The 26,373-nt window shown below is 49.8% G+C and overlaps 1 protein-coding gene across 5 annotated transcripts in view; it reads right to left on the bottom strand.

The window, feature by feature from the left end:
- Nucleotides 1–26,373, bottom strand: part of FAM3B (FAM3 metabolism regulating signaling molecule B) — a 58,058-nt gene that overhangs the window by 14,092 nt on the left and 17,593 nt on the right. For 2 of the 5 annotated variants that reach the window (XM_032355573.1, XM_032355566.1), the window contains exons 1-3: nucleotides 23,289–23,564; nucleotides 22,668–22,811; nucleotides 14,030–14,153 (exon numbers count right to left, since the gene is read on the bottom strand). In XM_032355573.1, coding sequence (XP_032211464.1) covers nucleotides 14,030–14,153; nucleotides 22,668–22,811; nucleotides 23,289–23,529 — 509 coding nt within the window. In that variant the 5' untranslated portion in view covers nucleotides 23,530–23,564. Of the gene's footprint in view, nucleotides 1–14,029; nucleotides 14,154–22,667; nucleotides 22,812–23,288; nucleotides 23,565–26,373 lie in introns of those variants that run through there. The other 3 variants (XM_032355587.1, XM_032355581.1, XM_032355596.1) reach the window with 3 other exon arrangements.

The following is a 26,373-nucleotide window of genomic DNA, read 5'->3' as shown; positions in this document are numbered from 1 at the left end:
ATTAAAAATTTTTAAAAATATACTACAGCATCAAAAATGAAATACTTAGAGATAAAAATAGTAAAAGAGCTGCAAGACATGTACACTGAATACCACAAAAACATCTCTGAATCAAGTTAAAGAAAATTTAAGTAAATGGAGAACAACGTTTGCTGAGTAAAAGATTAAATATTGCTACAATGTCAGTTTTCCCCAAATTGATCTAGAGTTCCAATGCAATTCCAATAAAAAACCAACAGGATTTTGCATAGAAATTTATAAGCTGACTCTACAATTCATATGAATATGGGAAGAATCTAGGATAGTGAAAATGATTTTGAAAAAGGAAAACAAAATTGAAGAAATTATGTTATTAAACTTTAAGAATTACTGTAAATTTACATTTATCAAAACATTGTATATAGTGAAAAGACAGACAGATAAATGGAAGAGACTGGAGAATCCAGAATTAGATACACACATATATAGTCACTTGATTTTTGCCAATGGTGCAAAGGAAAATCAGTAGAGTAAGACAGTATTCTGAATAAATGGTGCTAGAACAATTGGATACCAACATTAAAAAATGATTTCAATCCATATTTTATACCATACATAAAAATTAACCCCAAATGGCTACCTCACAGTATATGAAATGAAAAATCTAAAACCATCAAATTTCTGAAAGAAAAAATAGAAGAAAATTTCTGTGACCTTGAGTTAGGCAAAAAGATCTAAGATATGACACAAAAAGTATGATCCTAAAATTTAAAAAAAAAAAACAACTGATAAACTGGACCTCATTAAAGTTAAAATATTTCTGCTCTTTGATAAACACAGTTAAGAGAAGAAAAAGGCAAGCCACAAACTGGGAGAAAATATGTGCAAATCATGTATTTGATGAAGGACTTGTATACAGCATATATAAAGAAATCTCAATAGTAATAAGAAAAAAAAAAACAAATGAAAACTTGACCACAAACTTAAATAGATACTTCACCAAATAAGATACACACATAGCAAATAAACACACAGAAAGAGATATGCACAATCATTAGTTATTAGAAAATTGCAAACTAAAACCTCAGATAAAATAGTTACCATTACATCCCTATTAGGACGCCCAAGATTAGAAAGATGACCATACAAGTATTGGTGAGTATGATGGTGGACCAACGTTCATACACTGATGGGAACCTAACAGCCTCAACCATTTGCTTTCATCCATTCTCTTCTAGTTTGCATGGTTTCTGAAAAAAAGCCCAATATAACTCTTCTCTGTCTTCCTTTATAGGTAAGTGGGTTTTTTTGTTTTTGTTTTGTTTTGTTTTGGTTTGTTTGCTTCTGGCTTCTTACAAGATTTTCTCTTTGCCTTTGGTCTTCTGTAGTTTGAATATAACATACTTGGGTGTAGATGTTTTCGTATTCATCTTACTTAGTATCATCGAGTTCCCTGGATCTGTGGTTCTGTGTCTGTCGATAATTTTAGAAAATTTCCAGCACAACACTACTTCAAATATTTCTGTTCCTTCCTCTCTCCCTTCTTATGGTTCCCTATTACACAATATGCCTTCTGTACTTGTCTCACTGTTCTTGGATATTCTGTTCTGTTTTTGTTTTTTCCTTCATTTTTGTCTTCTTTTCCTCCTCCACTCTGGGAAATTCCTTTGACATAACCTCAAGCTCATTGATCCTTTCCTTCATTGTATCTGTTCTACTGATGAGCCCATCAAAGGTGTTTTCCATTTCTGTTACAGTCTTTTCAATTTCCACTATTTCCTTTTGATTCTTCCTGGGGTTTTTTATCTCTCTGCTTGCATTACTCATATGTTCCTTTATTCCACCCACCTTTTCTATTGGAGCATAATAATCACCATTGTTTCAAGTTCCTGATCTACTAATTGCAAAATCTCTGCCATATTTGAGTTAACTTCTAATACTTGCCCTATCTCATCAATCTGTGTTGTTTGCCTTTAGTATGCCTTGCTATTTTTGTTAAAAGCCAGACATTTGTATGTCAGTTAAAGGGAACAGAGATAAATAGAACTTTATTCTGAAATCTTTATGTTCATCTGGCTAGGAGTGAACTGTGTTTGTTATATGCTGTGGCTGTAGGTGTCAAAGACTAAAACTTTTCCCCTATGTCTTGGGTATCCCAAGAGACTCTTTTTATCTTTTTTTTTTTTGGATACAGAGAGAGAGATCACAAGTAGGCAGAGAGGCAGGCAGAGAGAGAGAGAGGAGGAACCAGGCTCCTTGCTGAGCAGAGAGCCCGATGTGGGGCTCGATCCCAGGGCCTTGGGATCATGACCTGAGCTGAAGGCAAAGGCTTAACCCACTGAGCCACCCAGGTGCCCCTCTTTTTATCTTTTATTTATTTATTTTTTGAGACTCCTTTTTTGGGGTTTAGCCTTGTGGTTCTTTTGTGCTGTAACCCTCTGTTATTTTAAAGGAGCTTATTTATGTGGTGGTAAGTTGTGGGGAAGGGGAAATGTTCTACAGTCCTAAGATTGGGTCTCAGTCTTTTGGTGAGTCTGTGTCACTAGGTGGTGGCCTTCACAGGTGGCCATATTTTTTTTTTTTCTTTCACTCCTTAGGTGATCCAGAAAGGTGAGAAAGAATGATGCTGGGTATTTTCCTCCAACAGGGCAGTTAGTACCTGGTAAAACTCACATTGGTTAGACTCTGGCAAAACAATTTCCCTTGAAGGTAGACCATTGTTAAGGAGAAGAGAGAACACTGTGGGTATATTTCAGAATAGCTACTCTCCCTTCCCCCTGACAAAAGCATGAGGGGATTTTTCTTTGATCTTTACTCTGAGCCAGGTGGGCTTCCTGACAGAAAAACTCAGGAGAGTGTAGGGGCTTCTCTAGGAGTTTTAATCTCTCAAAACAGTCCAAATTCAGTCTCCAGTAACGAGTCAATTGCCCCTGCAGGATCCCTGTCTGACACTGGCTCTAGCTGAGGTGTGATGCTGTGAATTCACCTGTCTCTTCCATTTTCAGGGTATTGGGTTGCCCCGTGACCTCAGTTCTCCGGTATGCATGTGTTTCTTGTCTGTAGCATCCTTGGGAGTTGATGCACTATGATCTAAGAGTTGTTCTCCTTCACTGGTGACCTTCAGACCACTTCCTATTATGTGAGATACATTTGTTCTCTGTGGTACCATCATACTTGGATTGCTTTCTAGTTTTGTTGCTTTTTTTTAAATTTAAAATTTTTGCTTTCGGGGCACCTGGGTGGCTCAGTAGGTTGGAGCCTCTGCCTTCAGCTCGGGTCATGATCCCGGGATCGTGGGATCGAGCCCCGCATCGGGCTCTCTGCTCAGCGGGGAGCCTGCTCCTCTTCCTCTCTCTGCCTGCTTCTCTGCCTACTTGTGGTCTCTGTCAAATAAATAAATAAAATATTAAAAAATAAAATAAAATAAAATTTTTGCTTTCACTATGAAGTTTTTTTTTTCTTTGTTAAAGATCTTATATTAGGGCGGAGAAGTAGCAGGCTGAGACTGCTTCAGCTAGCCGGAGATCAGCTAGATAGCTTATCTAAAGATTGCAAACACCTGAAAATCCATCGGCAGATCGAAGAGAAGAAGAACAGCAATTCTGGAAACAGAAAAACAACCACTTTCTGAAAGGTAGGACCGGCGGAGAAGTGAATCCAAAGCGACGGGAAGATAGACCCCGGGGGGAGGGGCCGGCTCCCGGCAAGCGGCGGAGCAACGGTGCACAAAATCAGGACTTTTAAAAGTCTGTTCCGCTGAGGGACATCGCTCCAGAGGCTAAACCGGGGCGAAGCCCACGTGGGTTCAGCGTGGCCTCAGGTCCCGCAGGGTCACAGAAGGATCGGGGGTGTCTGAGTGTCGCAGACCTTGCGGGTATTGGAACGGGAAAGCCGGCTACAGGGACAGAGCCGACAGTAAGCTCACAGCTCGGTGTTACCTTGAACCGGTCGCAGGCTCGGAGAGCTCAGAGCGCGGCCGGAGGTCAGGCAGACGGGAGTAACTGGGCGCTGTTTTCTGAGGGCGCACTGAGGAGTGCGGCCCTGGGCTCTCGGCTCCTCCGGGCCGGAGACCAGGAGGCCGCCATTTGTATTCCCGTCCTCCGGAACTCTACGGAAAGCGCTCAGGGAACAAAAGCTCCTGAAAGCAAACCCGAGCGGATTACTCACCCCGGCCCCGGGTAAGGGCGGTGTAATTCCGCCTGGGGCAAAGACACTTGAGAATCACTACACCAGGCCCCTCCCCCAGAAGATCAACAAGAAATCCAGCCGAGACCAAGTTCACCTACCAAGGAGTGCGGTTTCAATACCAAGGAGAGCAGCAGAATTCCAGAGGAGGAGAAAGCAAAGCACGGAACTCATGGCTTTTTCCCTGTGATTTTTTTTTTAGTCCTGCAGTTAATTTAATTTTTTTCTTTTTCATTTTTTTTTTTTTTTTTCCTCGCCTTCGGGTAAAATTTTTTTTTTTTAACTGTTACCTTTTTCTTTTTTAACGATTTTTTACTAGTTTATCTAATATATATATATTTTCTTTTTTACATTTTTCTTAGGTGTTTTCCTTTTTTTTTTAAATTCTTTTCTTTTCTTTTTTCTTTTTTTTTTCTTCTTTTTTCTTTTTTTTTCTTTCTTCCTTTTTGAACCTCTTTTTATCCCCTTTCTCCCCCCTCACGATTTTGGATCTCTTCTAATTTGGTTAAAGCATTTTTTCCTGGGGTTGTTGCCACACTTTTAGTATTTTACTTGCCCCTTCATATACTCTTATCTGGACAAAATGACAAGACGGAAAAATTCAACACAAAAAAAAGAACAAGAGGCAGTACCGAAGGCTAGGGACCTAATCAATACAGACATTGGTAATATGTCAGATCTAGAGTTCAGAATGACAATTCTCAAGGTTCTAGCCGGGCTCGAAAAAGGCATGGAAGATATTAGAGAAAACCTCTCGAGAGATATAAAAGCCCTTTCTGGAGAAATAAAAGAACTAAAATCTAACCAAGTTGAAATAAAAAAAGCTATTAATGAAGTGGAATCAAAAATGGAGGCTCTCACTGCTAGGATAAATGAGGCAGAAGAAAGAATCAGTGATATAGAAGACCAAATGGCAGAGAATAAAGAAGCTGAGCAAAAGAGGGACAAACAGCTACTGGATCACGAGGGGAGAATTCGAGAGATAAGTGACACCATAAGACGAAACAACATTAGAATAATTGGGATTCCAAAAGAAGAAGAAAGAGAGAGGGGAGCAGAAGGTATACTGGAGAGAATTATTGGGGAGAATTTCCCCAATATGGCAAAGGGAACGAGCATCAAAATTCAGGAGGTTCAGAGAACGCCCCTCAAAATCAATAGGAATAGGCCCACACCCCGTCACCTAATAGTAAAATTTACAAGTCTCAGTGACAAAGAGAAAATCCTGAAAGCAGCCCGGGAAAAGAAGTCTGTAACATACAATGGTAAAAATATTAGATTGGCAGCTGACTTATCCACAGAGACCTGGCAGGCCAGAAAGAGCTGGCATGATATTTTCAGAGCACTAAACGAGAAAAACATGCAGCCAAGAATACTATATCCAGCTAGGCTATCATTGAAAATAGAAGGAGAGATTAAAAGCTTCCAGGACAAACAAAAACTGAAAGAATTTGCAAATACCAAACCAGCTCTACAGGAAATATTGAAAGGGGTCCTCTAAGCAAAGAGAGAGCCTACAAGTGGTAGATCAGAAAGGAACAGAGACCATATACAGTAACAGTCACCTTACAGGCAATACAATGGCACTAAATTCATATCTCTCAATAGTTACCCTGAATGTTAATGGGCTAAATGCCCCTGTCAAAAGACACAGGTATCAGAATGGATAAAAAAACAAAACCCATCTATATGTTGCCTCCAAGAAACTCATTTTAAGCCCGAAGACACCTCCAGATTTAAAGTGAGGGGGTGGAAAAGAATTTACCATGCTAATGGACATCAGAAGAAAGCAGGAGTGGCAATCCTTATATCAGATCAATTAGATTTTAAGCCAAAGACTATAATAAGAGATGAGGAAGGACACTATATCATACTCAAAGGGTCTGTCCAACAAGAAGATTTAACAATTTTAAATATCTATGCCCCCAACGTGGGAGCAGCCAACTATATAAACCAATTAATAACAAAATCAAAGAAACACATCAACAATAATACAATAATAGTAGGGGACTTTAACACTCCCCTCGCTGAAATGGACAGATCATCCAAGCAAAAGATCAGCAAGGAAATAAAGGCCTTAAACGACGCACTGGACCAGATGGACATCACAGATATATTCAGAATATTTCATCCCAAAGCAACAGAATACACATTCTTCTCTAGTGCACATGGAACATTCTCCAGAATAGATCACATCCTCGGTCCTAAATCAGGACTCAACCGGTATCAAAAGATTGGGATCATTCCCTGCATATTTTCAGACCACAATGCTCTAAAGCTAGAACTCAACCACAAAAGGAAGTTTGGAAAGAACCCAAATACATGGAGACTAAACAGCATCCTTCTAAAGAATGAATGGGTCAACCGGGAAATTAAAGAAGAATTGAAAAAAATCATGGAAACAAATGATAATGAAAATACAACGGTTCAAAATCTGTGGGACACAACAAAGGCAGTCCTGAGAGGAAAATATATAGCGGTACAAGCCTTTCTCAAGAAACAAGAAAGGTCTCAGGTACACAACCTAACCCTACACCTAAAGGAGCTGGAGAAAGAACAAGAAAGAAACCCTAAGCCCAGCAGGAGAAGAGAAATCATAAAGATCAGAGCAGAAATCAATGAAATAGAAACCAAAAAAACAATAGAACAAATCAACGAAACTAGGAGCTGGTTCTTTGAAAGAATTAATAAAATTGATAAACCCCTGGCCCGACTTATCAAAAAGAAAAGAGAAAGGACCCAAATAAATAAAATCATGAATGAAAGAGGAGAGATCACAACTAACACCAAAGAAATACAAACTATTATAAGAACATACTATGAGCAACTCTACGCCAATAAATTTGACAATCTGGAAGAAATGGATGCATTCCTAGAAACATATAAACTACCACAACTGAACCAGGAAGAAATAGAAAGCCTGAACAGACCCATAACCAGTAAGGAGATTGAAACAGTCATTAAAAATCTCCAAACAAACAAAAGCCCATGGCCAGACGGCTTCCCGGGGGAATTCTACCAAACATTTAAAGAAGAACTAATTCCTATTCTCCTGAAACTGTTCCAAAAAATAGAAATGGAAGGAAAACTTCCAAACTCATTTTATGAGGCCAGCATCACCTTGATCCTAAAACCAGACAAGGATCCCACCAAAAAAGAGAGCTATAGACCGATATCCTTGATGAACACAGATGCGAAAATACTCAACAAAATACTAGCCAATAGGATTCAACAGTACATTAAAAAGATTATTCACCACGACCAAGTGGGATTTATTCCAGGGCTGCAAGGTTGGTTCAACATCCGCAAATCAGTCAATGTGATACAACACATCAATAAAAGAAAGAACAAGAACCATATGATACTCTCAATAGATGCTGAAAAAGCATTTGACAAAGTACAGCATCCCTTCCTGATCAAAACTCTTCAAAGTGTAGGGATAGAGGGCACATACCTCAATATCATCAAAGCCATCTATGAAAAACCCACCGCAGATATCATTCTCAATGGAGAAAAACTGAAAGCTTTTCCGCTAAGGTCAGGAACACGGCAGGGATGTCCATTATCACCACTGCTATTCAACATAGTACTAGAGGTCCTAGCCTCAGCAATCAGACAACAAAAGGAAATTAAAGGCATCCAAATCGGCAAAGAAGAAGTCAAATTATCACTCTTCGCAGATGATATGATACTATATGTGGAAAACCCAAAAGACTCCACTCCAAAACTGCTAGAACTTATACAGGAATTCAGTAAAGTGTCAGGATATAAAATCAATGCACAGAAATCAGTTGCATTTCTCTACACCAACAGCAAGACAGAAGAAAGAGAAATTAAGGAGTCCATCCCATTTACAATTGCACCCAAAACCATAAGATACCTAGGAATAAACCTAACCAAAGAGACACAGAATCTATACTCAGAAAACTATAAAGTACTCATGAAAGAAATTGAGGAAGACACAAAGAAATGGAAAAATGTTCCATGCTCCTGGATTGGAAGAATAAATATTGTGAAAATGTCTATGCTACCTAAAGCAATCTACACATTTAATGCAATTCCTATCAAAGTACCATCCATCTTTTTCAAAGAAATGGAACAAATAATGCTAAAATTTATATGGAACCAGAAAAGACCTCGAATAGCCAAAGGGATATTGAAAAAGAAAGCCAACGTTGGTGGCATCACAATTCCGGACTTCAAGCTCTATTACAAAGCTGTCGTCATCAAGACAGCATGGTACTGGCACAAAAACAGACACATAGATCAATGGAACAGAATAGAGAGCCCAGAAATAGACCCTCAACTCTATGGTCAACTAATCTTTGACAAAGCAGGAAAGAATGTCCAATGGCAAAAAGACAGCCTCTTCAATAAATGGTGCTGGGAAAATTGGACAGCCACATGCAGAAAAATGAAATTGGACCATTTCCTTACACCACACACAAAAATAGACTCAAAATGGATGAAGGACCTCAATGTGCGAAAGGAATCCATCAAAATCCTTGAGGAGAACACAGGCAGCAACCTCTTTGACCTCAACCGCAGCAACATCTTCCTAGGAACAACGCAAAAGGCAAGGGAAGCAAGGGCAAAAATGAACTATTGGGATTTCAACAAGATCAAAAGCTTTTGCACAGCAAAGGAAACAGTTAACAAAATCAAAAGACAACTGACAGAATGGGAGAAGATATTTGCAAATGACATATCAGATAAAGGACTAGTGTCCAGAATCTATAAAGAACTTAGCAAACTCAACACCCAAAGAACAAATAATCCAATCAAGAAATGGGCAGAGGACATGAACAGACATTTCTGCAAAGAAGACATCCAGATGGCCAACAGACACATGAAAAAGTGCTCCATATCACTCGGCATCAGGGAAATACAAATCAAAACCACAATGAGATATCACCTCACACCAGTCTCAATGGCTAAAATAAACAAGTCAGGAAATGACAGATGCTGGCGAGGATGCGGAGAAAGGGGAACCCTCCTACACTGTTGGTGGGAATGCAAGCTGGTGCAGCCACTCTGGAAAACAGCATGGAGGTTCCTCAAAATGTTGAAAATAGAACTGCCCTATGACCCAGCAATTGCACTATTGGGTATTTACCCTAAGGATACAAACGTAGTGATCCGAAGGGGCACATGCACCCGAATGTTTATAGCAGCAATGTCCACAATAGCCAAACTATGGAAAGAACCTAGATGTCCATCAACAGATGAATGGATCAAGAAGATGTGGTATATATACACAATGGAATACTATGCAGCCATCAAAAGAAATGAAATCTTGCCATTTGCAACAACATGGATGGAACTAGAGCGTATCATGCTTAGCGAAATAAGTCAAGCAGAGAAAGACAACTATCATATGATCTCCCTGATATGAGGAAGTGGTGATGCAACATGGGGGCTTAAGTGGGTAGGAGAAGAATAAATGAAACAAGATGGGATTGGGAGGGAGACAAACCATAAGTGACTTTTAATCTCACAAAACAAACTGAGGGTTGCTGGGGGGAGGGGGTTTGGGAGAAGGGGGTGGGATTATGGACATTGGGGAGGGTATGTGCTTTGGTGAGTGCTGTGAAGTGTGTAAACCTGGTGATTCACAGACCTGTACCCCTGGGGATAGAGTATTATGCCTCCATCAGAAAGGATGAATACCCAACTTTTGTATCAACATGGACGGGACTGGAAGAGATTATGCTGAGTGAAATAAGTCAAGCAGAGAGAGTCAATTATCATATGGTTTCACTTATTTGTGGAGCATAACAAATAGCATGGAGGACATGGGGACTTAGAGTGGAGAAGGGAGTTGGGGGAAATTGGAAGGGGAGGTGAACCATGAGAGACTATGGACTCTGAAAAACAATCTGAGGGTTTTGAAGGGACGGGGGGTGGGAGGTTGGGGTACCAGGTGGTGGGTATTATAGAGGGCACGGACTGCATGGAGCACGGGGTGTGGTGCAAAAATAATGAATACTGTTATGCTGGAAATAAAAATAAAATAAAATAAAATAAAGTTAAAAAAAAAAAGATCTTATATTAACTAGAGCACAAGCATATTTAAAAATACCATTTAAGTGGGATGCCTGGGTGGCTCAGTTGGTTAAGCAGCTGCCTTCGGCTCGGGTCATGATCCCAGCATCCTGGGATCGAGTCCCACATCGGGCTCCTTGCTCAGCAGGGAGCCTGCTTCTCCCTCTGCCTCTGCCTGCCATTCTGTCTGCCTGTGCTCGCTCTCTCCCCCTCTCTCTCTCTAATAAAAATAAATATATATCTTATAAAAAAATACCATTTAAGTAAGTGAAAAGAGAAAATATGGAGAAGAGTTTTACAACACACAAAAAAGCCTAATTACTTTAATATATAAAGTATCTTGTACATAGACAAAAAAAGGCCAAGGAAAGAGGTGAAAATGGACAAGAGGTATAAAAAGAGAGTTTATAGAAAATAAATACAAAGGCTCTTAGCATAAAAGGTCCTCAATTCACTCTTAACAAGAACAATGAAGTTAAAAATCTGACCTGAGACTTCTGTTTTCATCTCTCAGAATGCCAGAGATCCAAGTGTCTGTCAGTGTGCTGTGCTGGACAGACGATGGGGAAACAGTCATTCTCGCTGTGTTAACCTGAGTCCTCCGAGGGACAAATGTCAGAACCGGATAGAACACACAAGAATTTGTATAGGGAAATGCCTACTAGAGGAGGTGGGGAAGGGGCTGGGTTAAGCATGGAGAGCTGTCAGACCACAGTACAAGTCTGACCCTGAGCTAAGGATGGGGGACCAAGCCTGGCTGGACGTGCTTCAGGTTGCCATGCAGTCTCAGGAGGGCTTGGCAAGGCCACAGGAGCATCTGGAACCCATGCTGGCCAGCAGGAGAGCTTGGGTCTTGCAGGAACAGGCCTGCCTGGGGTCCCTCTGTGCCTACACAGATTCTCTCCTTCACCAGACTCGCCCTGGAGTCGCCTGAGCTCCTTCTTTAATGAGGCCTGAGTTTTGGACTTCTGTGTTTACTTCTGCAGTGTCCAGTTTCAGAAGATTCCTGGCAACTCAGTTTCTCCAGATTCCCCTCCCTCTGATGGCCAATCACCCTCCTTACCCGATTGGGGCCCCACCCAGGTGATGTCTGATCACCCTATCTTCAGCAAAACAGAGGAGGAGTCTAGGAAATTGGAAGGTGCTGTATCCTAGAAAGCGGAGCTCCAACTCCAGAGAGGGCTACTAGGTCATCCCAGGACAGCAGTGGATAGGAACGCTGGGCAACAGCTGCCTGGTGCCCTAAGAGCAAGCTGGTGGACCCGAGTGGGTCAGAAGGCTCCAGAAGATGAACCTGATGAGTATCTGGTGTGAGATCAGATTTATTTTCACTAGAGGAATGCTTCGGGTTGACACTGATGTAAGTACATGGAAAGCCAAGCAAGCAACAACGAACAAAAAGACAAGGGTCCACAACAGTCACGCACACAACATGCTTCAGCTATGGAGGACCTTCGCTTAGCCGGGCTAAAAAAAAAGCCACCTAACCTGGAGGACACCGTTTGGGTGTGTCAGCAGACCACACGCTCACGGTCACGACTGAAATGCTGACTCTGCCCTTCAAAGGGAAGCTTTCCCCATGTCCGTGTGACTTCAGGTAAGAGCAGGTAACGGATGTGGGTCTCTGGGAACAATGACACTGAAAGATCGCACTTACTCCGGCTTCCCACACGGAGCTGTGACTCCTGTCTGGACTTCCTGGTGGTTGTCCTCCCCCGTTCCTCCCTCAGTGGCACATTCAGATCCAGTAAAGCCCTTCGGATTTCCGTCCGGCGGCCTTACTTTTATGCAGACGCTGGATTGTGATCAAACTACAGTGGCGCAGGCCGGACAATGACCGAGTCAGGACCACGGCGTGGGGGACGACGGGAGAGCCGATGGCCAAAGACTGCTCAGCCACGCGGCGGCCGGTCCCCGGATCACACCTGGCGCGGGGGACCAAGAGGCGTGGGCGTGAGCTGCTGCGTGGGGGTGGGGAAGGAGGGCGGCGGAGGTGGCTGCCCCCGGGGAGGGCCGGTCGTACAAAGGAAACGGGCAGCAGAAGCCTGCTTGTCTTTCTACATAAACACGTCTTTTCTTTAGAAGATGATGAATCGCCGCGACCCAGCACTTCCTTGTTCGGGGAGTTCATGACAGCGAAACGCCAGCCAGGCGACAGGCTCTCCTCGGGTCTCTGTCCATGTTCCTCCTCTGTTCCTTTTTACCTGCTTTTTTGGAGGCCACCCCACTTTAGGCCACACTGCATTCTGAAGACCATCTGGGACACTGTTTGAAAGCAGGCAAGCGGCACTCGGGTCCCCTGTGTTCGTACGTTAGCTGTTCATTAGACAGCCTGACTCACGTCAGTCTACCCAGTACCTACATGGACGCCAGGGCGGAATCTGGGCCTGGCCGCTAACTAGCTGGGTGACGAGGGGCGAGTTACTGAATCTGCCTGTGAAGCCGTTTCCTTTTCTGCACTGTGATCGGGGTGGGGGGCAGGGATGACAGATGGCCCATCTCCCGGGAAGTCCCACGCAGCTGGTGTCTCTGTGTCTGGTCTATACTAGGGAAGCATGGTGCTCTTGCTCTGAATGATCAAGAGAAGGCTTCGGGCACTGTGGAGGTTCTGGGGTCTGACTCGGAACAACTCCCCTCCTGGTGACACGATTTGGGACGAGCGTCCGGTCCCCGTCCCACGGCCGCCGCCCACTCCTAGGCCCCCCACTTCTTTCTCAGGGGACCCGGCTCATTTTCAAGCCACATCCCGCCTCGTTCCATCCACAGACCTCCCTGGCAATCCCATTCGCTGGCCTGCCATGAGCTGGGGAACCCTGAACCGTGAGGTAAGCCCCGGGAGCACGAGGGCCACGTTTCTCATCGTAGCTGGCCCACGGAGTGCCCCACCCGGGGGTGCGTGTGGAGAAACGTCTATGGAGAAACTCCGTGGCTGAGTGAAGGAAGCCCTTGGTAAGCGATGGACCCGCAGAGGGGAGCCAGGCTTCCCGTCTCCTCCCACTAGGGACTGGGGATGTGCTGAGGCCACGCAAGGAGGGGAAGCCGAGCCCAAGGCGGCTCGTGTGCCAGTGTGCCACATGCCCTTTAGGAGGACAAGGTCAGCGCAGAGACCAACGAAGTAAGAGTGGCAGAGAAGGGCGGGCGGCGAGGGGGAATTGGGGCCCAGACACGCACGGAGGGAAGACCATGGCAGCACACAGGGAGAACAGGGCCCTTCACAAGCTCACAGCCCTCAGAGGGAACCAACCCCACCCAACCCTGCCCTTGGGCGGCTCGCCTCCAGGCCGAGAGAATACATGTCTGTTGTTTCAGCATCCGGTCTGTGGCGACTGGTGACTGCCCAAGCCGGTGCAAACACTAGGCCATGCCAGTTCCAGGTGGCGGGATTTACTTAGGCTATCGTGGGTCAGGCAGTCGCTCAGACCCGGAGCAAGGAGCGGCGGGCAGCAAAGAGAAACAGCGCCCGCTTTAATCTCAGCAGTGAGGTTCATAAAATAAAATGCGAGCACAACCGCGTCTGATGAATTTTGTTGTTTCTGTGACTGGGAAGGACCTGCCACCCGTTCAAAGAGAAGCACAACATATTTGTTCCACCTGCAGTCAAAGGAAAGTTCCATCCGGGGACACACCCAGCCGTGGCGGGCTGCTTGTCGCCCCGCAGGAAGGCGGGGGCGCGCTCAGTCCCACAGGGGCTCCCAGCCGGTGTCCAGGACCAGGGCCGTGCCCTTCCCTTCTGAGCGCAGATGTGGTGCCTGGCCAGCCCCGGGGAAGGGGAAGAACCGAGGGGGACCGCTCTGTTTTCTTCTTCAACACGCGTACTTACAGCTCATCTTCGAAGCAGATTTTGGCAAACTTGTCCTTGCCGCCCCCGCTGAGCAGGCGATACGCGTAGCTGTTCAAGGGGCATGGGGTCCAGTGATCGCATTTCTGCCTTTTAGGGGCTGGGGCTGCAGCAAACAAGAGTGTAGGAGTCAGCGCCCGCAACAGTTTATCAGACGAGCCCACTGCCCGGCCGTCAACAGCAGCCCTTCCCCGGGACTTCGCGCTGGCCAGACCCTGGTGGAGGGGAGAGGGGGTCACCAGCGTCTCATCGGCGGCGTCAGAAATTCCCCTAAACATACGGTAGACTTCGTCGGCGTTTGTCTTACGGTAACAAACACGTGAAAGGGAGAGGACGTGGGGCGGGGTCACAGCTTCCGAAGGGGCGGGCCCGCCTCCCGGACGTTCCCCGCACGCAATGTGTGGTGTTTTGTTTTTTAAAGATTTTATTTATTTATTTGACAGACAGATCACAAGTAGGCAGAGAGGCAGGCAGAGAGAGAGGAGGAAGCAGGCTCCCTGCTGAGCGGAGAGCCTGATGCGGGGCTCGATCCCAGGACCCCGAGATCATGACCTGAGCCGAAGGCAGCGGCTTAACCCACGGAGCCACCCAGGCGCCCCGCAATGTGAGTTTTGTACCCCAATGAAAGAGAGCTCGTTGGGTCTGAGAGGGCTGGCGAACAAGGAAACAGCCAGACATGGAACAGTCCTCCGGCTTGTGTATTTACACACCCTGAAACACGCACGCGCATGCACACACATGTACACACAGGCCCGGACCCCCACTCTGGCTATGGTGAACCCCCTTCCTTTCCCTTGAGCCTGAGGCACTGGGCTCCGCTGCCGGGGGTGCTATGAGGTCAGTGCTGACAGGCCGGGGAGAGGGCTCCCTCCCCAGCACCCCCACACTGCAGGGCTCAGCCATCGGCAGGGGTGGGGACCTGCCTGAGGGGGCCCTTCCTGTGGCTGGGCGCTCTGTGGCCATTGCCTCCACGTGAGCCTCCCTGCTCACCTCAAGGTATGGGTGGCTGAGTGTGTTGCCCTGCGGAACTGGAGGGGGGAGCGTGGGGAAGCCGGTGTGCCCCTAGCCTCGGGGCGCCCCGGGCAGGGGCAGGGGACACAGAGTTCTCCAGGGAGTATGCGCCCCTTCACAGCATTCCCATCACCCTGTCCCTCCTCACCTGCCCCGCCCCCGGGGCTGACCTCCCTGCTGCCCTGCTTCCTCTCCACTCTACTCCCAGCCCCAAGGTGGTGTGCTTACACACGGCTGCCCCACTGTTTGTTGACTGACTAAGCAGACATCTGTCTTTTGGAGGAGGAGCAATGTTCCAGACGTCAGAGAACCTGAACCCTGTCCCTGCCCCGAGTCCCGTGCAAAAGCCACAAAGGACAGGGAGGCTTTCTGAACGCTCATGGCTATAGCTCTGGTCCACCTTTACTAATTTTTCTTCCTATTAGTCAATATTTTTAAACAAGAAAGGGCCACAGGATATTTCTTTTCCTTATTTAATTTCTGCAGAAGAAAATCAGAAGTAAAAGAAAATCAGAATAAAGGAAAAAGTCCTACACATTCTCACTCTAAAGCATCTTAACTGTTCTACTTTTTGGCACATTTTTTTCCAGACTTTTCTGTGCATACAGATGGCATCTGCAAAGTTGGTGAACACAGATCAAACATATTCAAGCAGTATGTCACTTACATAAATTTTCAAGCAATATATCCGCTAAGATTTTCTCAATCTCCAGCTACCTAAGTTTAGAGCAAGGGTCCAACCATTTATGTGAAAAAGTGCTATAAGTACATATATTCTCGGTGTCTCTGGATTTGGGGCACTACAGTGTATTTATTTTAGCTCTTTTAAAAAAATTAATAATAATAACCATTACTTTAAATGTAGAGGTAATTCACCTAAAAACATATTGAGCAAATCTGAAAATGTAACATACTGTTTAAAAGTAGGTGTGTCCTGGGGCGCCTGGGTGGCTCAGCCGGTTGGGTGTCTGCCTTTGGCTTAGGTCATGATCCCAGGGTCCCGGGCAGAGCCCCGTGTGGGGTCCCTGCTCCGCGGGGGGCCTGCTCCGCCCTCTCCTTCTCCTGGCACCTCTCCCTGCTTGTGTGCTCTCTCTCCCTCTGTCAAATAAAATCTTAAAAAAAAAGAAAAAAGTAGGTATGTCCTATTTCCTGACTTACAGACAGCCTGTGTATACAGCCGATCCAGTGCAAATACTTTTTTTTTTTTAATTAACTTATTTGAGAGAGAGAGAGAGAGACAGAAAGCACCTGTGTGCAAACCTGGGGAGGAGCAGAAGAAGAGGAAGAGAAGTGGACTCGGAGCCTGACATGGGGCTTGATCCCAGGACCGGAGCTGAAATCAAGACTCAGCCGCTTAACCCACGGAGCCACCCAGGCGCCCCCGGAGTGAATACTCGGAAAGTGGGCAGGATCCTCATTTGTCCTACCTGTCACCTGCACTGCTTGGTGTAGGCGATGCTGTCCCCTTAACAAGCACAGGGACCTGCCCACTTCTGGGTGGACCCACACCGATGACACCAGAGTCACGGACTGCACTCTGCTCTTGGAGAAGGACAGTCTTGGTGGGTCCTTATGCCTTCATCACAGGCTGTAGGGCTGCACGGCTACGGGATCCTCTCAGCCCAGTGATGGAAAGGACCATGTCTGTCCTGAATGTGCTGGGCACGCTGACAGGTGTGATGTGTTCACTGGCAGAGGGGGACAGTCCCCCACGTACCCAACAGATATTTTTTTAAGATTTTATTTTATTTTATTTATTGAACAGAGAGAGAGATCATAAGTAGGCAGAGAGGCAGGCAGAGAGAGAGAGTGAGAAGCAGGCTCCCAGCTGAGCAGAGAGCCCGATGTAGATAGAGCTCGATCCCAGAGCCCTGGGATCACGACCTGAGCCGAAGGCAGAAGCCCTAACCCACTGAGCCACCCAGGCGCCCCTACCCAACAGATCTTAAGAGATAAGGCCCTGAGACCACGTCATACCTCCTGCCCCTACATGGTAGGGTAATCTGGAGGCAGAACAATAGCAGATTCATACAGAGCTAGCGATAGTAACTGGAAAAGTTACTTTGTTTTAAAGCCAGGAGCCAGGGCTCTAAGTGGGAGGGGGATATAGGGGAAGCAGGTCAGGAGGAAAAAAAGGGACTAGTGGGGCCATGTAGGCTGGGTCCCAACTTGCGCTATTTCCTATTCTCAGCTGCACTTGGCTGGGGCTCAGGGACGGAAACAAGGTGACCAGCCCGGCACAGCAAGCGCAGAAACAGACAAGACTCGGCCGGCCCATCTCTCCCATCCTCTTTCCCCGCAACCCCCGAAGGCCTGACGCCGGAGTTTCCCAGTGCTGCCGTCCCTGGGGGCCCATGTGGATGATCTCCCTTTGCGTCCTCATCCCGTGGGGTCATACGGCTGACCGCAGGGCAGCCAGCACCCTGAGGTGCTGAGGTGGACTGGGAGCAGGACCCCATGCCTCGCAGGGAGTGCCGAGGGCAGGTCCGCGACTGCGGCCTGCCACGCAGAGGCCCCAGCAGAATGTGGGTGCCGTTCAGGTGGGTATGCACTGGTGCATTTTCGCCGAGGGAGGGCCTTGACTTTCATCAGATTCTCCGAGGACAATGTGTCTGGGACGAGGGAGGACAGGGCGGAGGTATTTTCTCACAGGGCCTGGGTGCAGTCGCGTAGTTTGTGTGGCATTTCAGAAAGGCCTGCTTGACCTTCTACCCATTCCCTAGAAGCACAAAACGTCATTATGGGAACAAAGAAATAAGATCATATTCTTTGTTCGGGGTGAGGGTGTGGAGATGGAGACACGTCTTCTCAGAAGACAGAGCTCTTTCCAAACTCCCCTCTCCGGCCATATTCCCCACCAGATTCACTCCTGATTCACAGACCTTTATTCCAAAACTATCTGCTAAGTACCAGATACTGTGCTCCATGTAGGTCCTCAGCGCTTTTTCTGAAATTTCCTTCCCCAAAGATTGGATGGTAAAGCCCACAAGAACACGTGGGAACTGACGCCCAGCCAGGAGGAGCCGTGGGTCTGCTCCTCGGTATCCTGCTTCCCTGTCTCCTGAAACGCCTGCCTGTTGGTTTAAGTAAGGCCCAGGGCCCTGACCGGCCGTGTGGCTCAGCAGGGCGGGCCTTCTGCCATGAAGTGCAGTTTCAGAGGTCATTCTCCTGCCGAGAGAATTCTCAGCTTAGTTCTTATCCTTACATTCACTAAAACAAACAGAGGTTCTTAGACTCCACGTTGAGCCCATAGATTTTTAATTTCCTGGAGCAGGGTCCAGGAACCTGTCTTTCTGAAATACTTCCTGATTTGGGAACCATGACCACACTCACCCCTTTAAGTGAGCAAGGCGATTCCAGAAATGTGTTCCTGCTGCGTAAGCCAGGCAAACAAGGAGGGTGCTGCCTGGGCCTGCGTTGGCCACATTGTAGCCAGGTCAACTCGCCTCATTGTTCTGGATGAGATTAAAGTCCAGTCCACAGAAATAACAGCCCAGAAGCCACCGAAGAGTGCTGGTCTCTCTGACAGTCGTGATCATGGTTTCTTGGGCGCCCCAGGACAGGGAAGGGGGACGAGACGTCAGCACACTGGTTTGTCCTGCTCGGTGATGCCGACGAGGAAGGGCACCCCCGGAGAGACTGTGGGGTGTGGCACTCTGTCGCCTCTCCTGGACCTCTGTCTCCAAGGCCCCCCACGGACAGTGACATTGCTGCTTCTGTGCCGTTGCTGTGGGGCCAGGTAAGGTTGCTAAGGCCCTACCAGCTAGACGATGCAGCACTCTGCACGGGAGGGTTCATTTTGGAACCAGGAAGAACCTCAGACATAGAGACACCGGCAATGTCCCTTCCCTGACAGAGGAGGGCTCACGAAGGCCATGACCAGTACTTGGGGGAGAATTAGAATTAAATGTAGTTTTTCCCGCTTTTTCTTGCGACAGCAGGCGTTAGCGGTTGCCAGCTCATTCTATCTTGGCTGAGGATCTAGGAAGGTGGCTCAACGGGGCTGGTTTGGTTGGCTTGGTTCGGTCTCACCAGAGCTTCTAAGAAAATGATTCAATGACCTCACATCTGAGTATATGGGAGAAACTTTCAACAGGATCCTCCTTGTACTGACTCTCTCCTGAAACTGATCTTTGGGGGCTGGGGTTCTAAGCTGTGTGTGTGGGGGTGTATGTGGCTTCCAACTGGACTTACTCGTCCACAGATGCACAAACTCTCCCTGCACAGACACTTACTGACAAAATACCTGTCAACACTGCATGCCGTCCTCACCACCACAGGGACAGCAGTGAACAGAGTAGCTCTCATCTTGAGTGCAAGAGACAGAAAGCAGGCTAGGATAGATCATCATGGACTGTGATACATGCCATGCGGGGAACAGGCATCGACAGCCTCCAACGTATCTAAAAACTCCCTGCAAATCAACAAGAACAGAACCAGCCCGCAGAAAATGGGCAAGACACAATCGCAAGAACTGCAGAAGGGGGCGGGGCACGGGGACAAAGGTCCGGTACGCACAGTTGCAGCCTGCCCCAAATGGCCCCCGGCCCGCGGCCGAAAGGTCAGCACATTTTGGTAACAGCTACACATCCGTAAAATAGGACAGCTGGTTCTGTGACGAGGTATTCAAACAGAAAGATGTCCTTTAACACCTCAGAGGGGTTGGGGGGGCTGGTGCGGAAACCGGGGAGAAGGGGCAGGAGACAATAAAACCAGAGCAGCCCTGCTCCATGCTGGGGGCGGGGGTGGTGGAGGGACACTGAGGCCCGCCGGGAGAGAGGGAGCCACGCGGTTCTCTGTCTTTCCCAGACAGCAGGCCTCTTTCATGAAGGCGGCAGACTGGTAGGAAGCCCTCTCGCTCAGTATGAGGAATGGAGTGACCCAGAGCGGTCAGTGCGCCGACTCCTAACAACAGCCCAGGGTCCGGAGTAGGAAGAGAGGGGCCAGGTCTAGAAAACCAGAGAGATTCAGGGGCACTTGGGATGGGCTCAGATTTACAGTCTCCTAAAGACGGCAGAGCGGGGGGCGGGGGCCAGCATGCGACATGAAGATGGTATGAACCCTGGCGAGCACGGACTCGCAGGGTAAGAATTAACTTCAGAAAACCCAAGCCAGGATCGCAGGGCCTCTGAGGCCACACAGGGAGTTGGGTCCCTTTATGGGAATAGTTTAGGGGCGCCTGGGTGGCTCAGCTGGTGACCATCTGCCTTCAGCTCAGGTCACGATCCTGGGGCCCTGGGATCAAGTTCTGCATTGGGTTCCCTGCTCAGCGGGGGAGCCTGCTTCTCCTGCTTCTGTCTCCCCCGCCTCCCCGCCAAGCTTGTGCTCAATCTCTCGCTCACCCTCTGGCAAATAAATAAAACCTTTTTTTTTTTTTTTTAAAAAAAAAAAGACTAGTTTACGAAGTGGAAAAGCAACCCATGGACTTGGTGGAAGCCCAAGATCTGGGGGAGGCGTGTGTGCGTCAGGGCCAAGGGCAAGTGGGCTCAGTCTGGACGGCCTTGGCCACGGGGGGAGGTGCTCGCATGTGCCTCTGGCTCCTCCACCCCTTTCTCTCCATGCCCGACACTGATCTCACACGTCAACATGCCCCTCCCTTTGCTTCTCGTTGGACCAGTCATGAGGGGTCACTGAGGACGTTTAGACAGACATTCCCAGGAGGGTGTCAGCGTCATTGTGCTGAGCCGAGCGCAACAGAGGTTCCCGCGCTGATGGCAGGAGCTACACTCGTGCTTGAACCCTGTCCAAAGCCGGGGGCCACCACCTCCCCGGGTACCCCGCAGGCATGGAAGAATACAGGTGTCCAGAGGGCCGGCGCCGGCTGAGGCGGCGTCTGACCAAACCAAAGGGCGCCTGTGCTTTCTCTGACGCCATTCCCTGGGGGCCTGACAACGGCACAGAGTGAGCCCTGCTACAGAGCCCGCAGAGCCCCAAGCCTGGCGCAGTGCCTTCTACTCTCTTAGCCACATGAGCCCCAGACCCTCCATCAATCACTAGGCTCAACCCCCAAACTCTGAGCCCACCAGATGCCCAGGAAAGCTGCGTCCTTCCAAAGTGGAGCCCCAGCCAGCCAGAGTCAGGACGCAGCCCTCACACCAGCTGCAGCCACCCCTCTACTGTGCTCCTGCCCCCTTTGGGTTTCCAATAACCGGACAGTGCTGTAGCCTCGGTGAAGGTGACAGGGCCTCCCTGGCCGGCACTGGTAGGAGTGGGAAACTCGTGAATGGGCCCTTCTGAAAGGGCTGGCATCGAGTCAGCTCCTAGGAGCAAAACCATGTCCTGGGCAGACTTTATGTTTCATGTGAGAACAGAGAAAATGAGAAAGACTTGAGGGTGTCCCCCACACCTCACGTGCAGGGCTCCACCTCAGTGCTGGGCCTCCTCCTGGGTCTGCCCAATGGCAAGCATGGGCACTGCCGAAACTTTATTACAAATATAAACACCGGGGCGCCTGGGTGGCTCAGTGGGTTAAAGCCTCTGCCTTCGGCTCAGGTCGTGATCTCAGGGTCCTGGGATCGAGCCCCACATCGGGCTCTCTGCTCAGCGGGAGTCTGTTTCCTCCTCTCTCTCTCTCTGCCTGCCTCTCTGCCTACTTGTGATCTCTGTCAAATAAATAAATAAAATCTTTTTAAAAATATATAAACACCAAGGGGCCCTCAGGTGGAACAGCTGGTTCAGTGTCCACCTCTCGGTTTGGGCTCAGGTCAAGGTCTTAGGATCCTGAGATCGAGCCCCACGTCAGGCTCCACACTCAGTGCTGAGTCTGCTTGACATTCTCTCCCTCTCCCTCTTCTCCCCCCTCTGCACTCTCTCTAAATAAATAAATTCTTTTTTAAAAAATTAAAAAATAAAACAGTTGGTCACAGTTGATTTCTAGAAACTGTCGGGTTTCGGGGGTGGGGTCGTAAGAGGTAATCTGAAAAGGAATCACTTTTATACATTTTTCAAAAAGAGTTTATTATTTTTTAACATTTTCTCTTTAAGCAATCTCTACACCCAACGTGCGGCTCGAACTCTCAACCCCAGACCAACAGTCACACACTCCACCGCCTGAGCCGGCCAGGCGCCACCCTCCCCCGCCCCCAACTTTTACAAATTTTTAAAATCATCACCCGGTTCTGCATATTTGTGCAAATTAATTTTCTACAATTTATGTCTGTATTAAAAATATGCCTATTTACCATGAGATTCCCCAAAAGGGGACCGATTATGCCTTGAGCGTCCCACCTGTTTGCCAGTGGAGAGTCTAGTGAAGACTTTGTGATTTCACGTCATTCCCTCATGGATTTGTATTCCCGCTGCTGATTGTTATTTAACGCATCTTGGAAATGGGGTTTCTTTGCTTCCCTATCATCATAATTTGCCTTGGGGGGGTCTCACACCGGGATGAGCAGGGGTGTCGACCTTGGAAAGGGATGGGAACCGAGGGGCATGTATCCCCCCCACCCCCACCCCTCTCCTCCTCTCTCTGCCCGCCCCTCCTCCTCACTTTCTCACAACTCTCACCATCCTCATCACCAACGTCAACACAATACGGCCAGCTGGGGCAGAGCCGAGGAGGCCAGGCCCGCTCCTCACTGCCACGACCGCGGTGGGGCTCGGCACTCACCCTTCAGGAGGGGCTTCTCCGAGATGCTCCTGAGGTTATAGACAGCACTGGTCAGGGAGACTTCTGGAATGAGCTCCGCAAGCAGGTACCCGGAGTACCATGCGCATATGGAGGCGAAGAAGAAGACCACGGTCCTCAAAGTGCCTGGGGACAGACAAGTTGCCACTGTGATGCTGGGGGGACAGGTGCCATCCTAAGCCCACTTCCTGCACCAGGGTCTGCCCCGCACTCTGAGAAGTTCGCGCCCGGGGAAGTGGCAGGTGGGGATGTAGTGACGCCACCACGGCTTAGTTGGTGTTGCTTGGACTAAGCTTTTGGGGTTCGGCGACCGGTAACAGAAACAAGACATGGGTGTTTTCCACACCAAGTTTTTCTGTTTGCTGTTTAGAGCTTCCTCAGATGGTGACACTGGTGATTCATTAGTGGCCTCGTGACCCAACACGCCTGACATGGGCCTAAATACCAAAGTGGCTCATTCCTTTGGGAGGAGGCTTTTGGAAGTGGACTGCAAAGTCCAGAGGGCAGGGACTGTTTTGTTAATGCTGAGAACAGCACCTGACGCCCTGTGAACCTGCCCAGGGTCCTCATGACCCTGGGAAAAGCCACCGGACCCGTCATTACCATCACAGAGCCGCTTGCAGGGAAACCCAAGCTGCGCAGCCGCAGCCGCGGCAAATCCCTGGAGGTGCTCCTTCGGGCTGGCCGGCTCTGCTAGCTTCCTCCCGGTTTTTAAGGAAAAGGCGTTCCCAATCCGAGGTCCGGGGAGGCTGAGGGGACAGCTCCCTGTCCCTTCACAGGCAAACTGCTGCCAGACCTTTCCGATTTCACCCCCTAAATATCTCAGAGAGCAGGACTCGTTCATGATCACCCAAAGGGCTACAAGGCAGAGCAAGGAAGGAAAGGAGGGAGGGAGGAGAGGGAGGGGAGCGGCCGCGAGGGGAGCGGCGGGGAGGGGAAGGCCCTCCCACCTGACCCCACAACGCCCTTGGCTGTCTCACTGGGCCAAGCACCTGGAAAGAGCCACCCCTCCCACAGCCGCCAGGCCTCCCCTCCCCCGCTGTGCTGGCCAAGACCTCCACATCCTCCATGCGGCCCGGCCGTCCCCCGACGACAGGCACCCCGGTCCTCCCTCGACGACACTCCACGGGGCTCCCACTCTGTGGGCATGTCCTGGCCTTCTCCGCCGGCTTTCCCTCCCAGGGCACGGCCTGGGCCTCTCCTCCGGATCCCAAGCTGAGCTGGCCCACACTCAGCTCTGAGTTCCCCCTGGGGGGCCGTATGCCAGCCTGCTCTCCGCACTCTGAGATGTCCCAGAGGAAACCCCTTCATCGCCCCCAGCTCCCCAGAGCTGCTCCTGACCCCGTGTGGCCCATCTCAGCAGGTGGATGGGGTCAGAGGCCAGTACCTGGGATTCTTCCTTTCTTTCACACTCCCCCTCCCCGCCCTGATGGAACCCACCGGCCTGCCTCGCAGGCTTTACCAGCACCATCAATCTCGCCTCCAGAGACTCTTCTTGTCTCTACTGCCTCCCCCTCCCCAGGCCACCACCATCATAAGTCTTCCCTCTCGCTGGCCGGGAGCGAAACCTCCGGCCCCGTGCTCCAGACAACGTGTGGACGCATCGCAGGGGATGTAATAGAGGCTGTAGCGCAGCTTTGTCCTGGTCCCCGGCACAGACGCCTAAAGCCCTCGGTGTCTCCGATCTGTTAGGACACCTGCTGCTAAGGGCTCTATCAGCCACAGCTGAGTCTGCTCCTGCGTTCCTGTGGGGACAGCGGGGAGGGCGGTCCTCAGGCCCTTAGGCAGCTTTAAGGGAGGGGCTGGCCGCGTGCCCGCAGGCCTGGTGCTTTCCGCCCTGCCCCGGAGCTCCAGGAGGAAGCTGAAAGGGAGCCTGATCGGGGTATGAAGCCAATGACACAGTGGGACCCGAGAGCTCTGGACTCCCGAGGCCCGAGGCGGGGCCCCTTCCGCTGGTTCACACGCAGAAGTGTGGGGCTGGGGATGCGCCGTGATGGCAGGGGCAGAGGCCCAGACCTCCCAGGCTGGGGCCCTTCCCGTATTCCACCCGGAACCCTCCTCGCTGGCTGGCCTCTGGGTCTGTGGACGGTTACAGGGATGTGCTCGCGCCTGGGGCGGCCCCTGAGCTCAGCGGGTGGCGCTGACGGCGGAGTCGGGTGGGATCCCTCAGATTCACCGGGGCGAGCTGGTCTTTTTCAAGTGGGCGCGTCCACACCCACGACAGTCTTCCGTTTTCCAGACCACGCGGTCTGACGTTGTTAGAAGGTTATGCAGGGGCAGGACGGGGTAGACCAGGGCCGTTTGCGGCGCGGAAGGGACACCTCAAGCAGAGAAAACCAGCCCCAGGGAGCAAACTGAGAGCCAGTTCTGGCACCTCTGCTTGCTCTGCGCTGGGTCCCACGGATCCAGGCGGGCCTCGGCCCTGTCCTGCGTGTACCTTTGCATCACTCTGTCCTCTGCCTCGAGGTGGGCTCCTCCGTGACCTCCAGCCCCCTGTCTCTCCCTCTGCGGCTCCCCCTCCCTCAGTGCAGGCTGCCACACACCCTCACATCAGCCCTTCACACGCCTTGTTGGCAGAGCACACCGAGGGTCTTCCCTCTCCAAGGCTGTGCCCGCTCACCGAGACAGCGTGTGGGTTGTGGAGGTTCTAGAAAATTCTGTTGGACGCACACAGAGTGAGCAGTGTGGAATGACTACTGGAAGCAGAGTCAGCATCGGTAGTGTCAGCAGTAGTCCAGTGTGTCCGTGTGTGTCAGATCACAGCTGGACTTATTTTGTCCAAGTGTCGCAGTGAAAGAAGACAATCAGTGAACCAGAGACTCTCCGCAGAACCTTCTAGTCACCGTGTCTCGTGTGAGGTCTTTGAGCCGAGGTGCTGTTTAGCTACTGGAGCAGAACACGATGCTCCCTTCCACATGCGTAAAGGGCAGCAACACGGCAGGGAGGCTTGGTCCTGTCGCGATGAACAAGGACACATGAGCAGAAGTGACCTGGAGGGCCACAAGGAGCGGCCGGCAGTCCACGAGTCCTCGTAGGCGCAACTGTGAACCGTGGCCGGCCTGGCCTGCAAGGCGGTAAGCTCCCGACCCTGGACACGCTCCAGTGCTCCCTGCGCGGCTGTAAAGTCCCCGTGCTTCGGGTGAGGGGTGAGCCAGTGAAGTTCCAGCTGGAAGCAGCTGGATTCTGGAACTGAAGAGAAGCCTAGACCTAGAGCCAGAACCACCTCCAGGCGGAGGGCAGATCCGGCTGCACAGACTGGGACCAGTCCGCTGCGAGAGTCTGGAGACCCGTGCCAGCGGGGAGCTGGACCAGCAGCCCGTGTGCAGGCCTTATGTTCCTGGAAGTCTCTGGCTGCCAGGGAGACAGACCTGGGAGCCAGACCAGCTGGGGCCAGCCAGTCTCGGGGCTGGACACCCGCTTCAGTCCCCAGGGTGAGTGCACACCAGGCGGGACCTGAAGTAGTTCCCTGCGACAGGCTCGGACCCTGGGCAGCAAAGAACCCTGAGTCCCAGAGGGGCACAGGTGAGCACTCATTTGGGAACAGTAGGAACCAGACCCCAGCTAAGATGACTCCTGGACCTGCCTGGGACCTCTGGGGGCGGGGGCGGGGCGGTAAGGACGGGGAGGAAGTATGCTGAGTTCTGTGATACTGTAACCAGGATCTGGCCTTTTCCTGTAAAGTAATGAA

The sequence above is a fragment of the Mustela erminea genome, chromosome 1, assembly GCF_009829155.1.
Source record: "Mustela erminea isolate mMusErm1 chromosome 1, mMusErm1.Pri, whole genome shotgun sequence".
NCBI lineage: Eukaryota > Metazoa > Chordata > Mammalia > Carnivora > Mustelidae > Mustela > Mustela erminea.
This window is presented reverse-complemented; position numbering and strand designations above follow the sequence as displayed.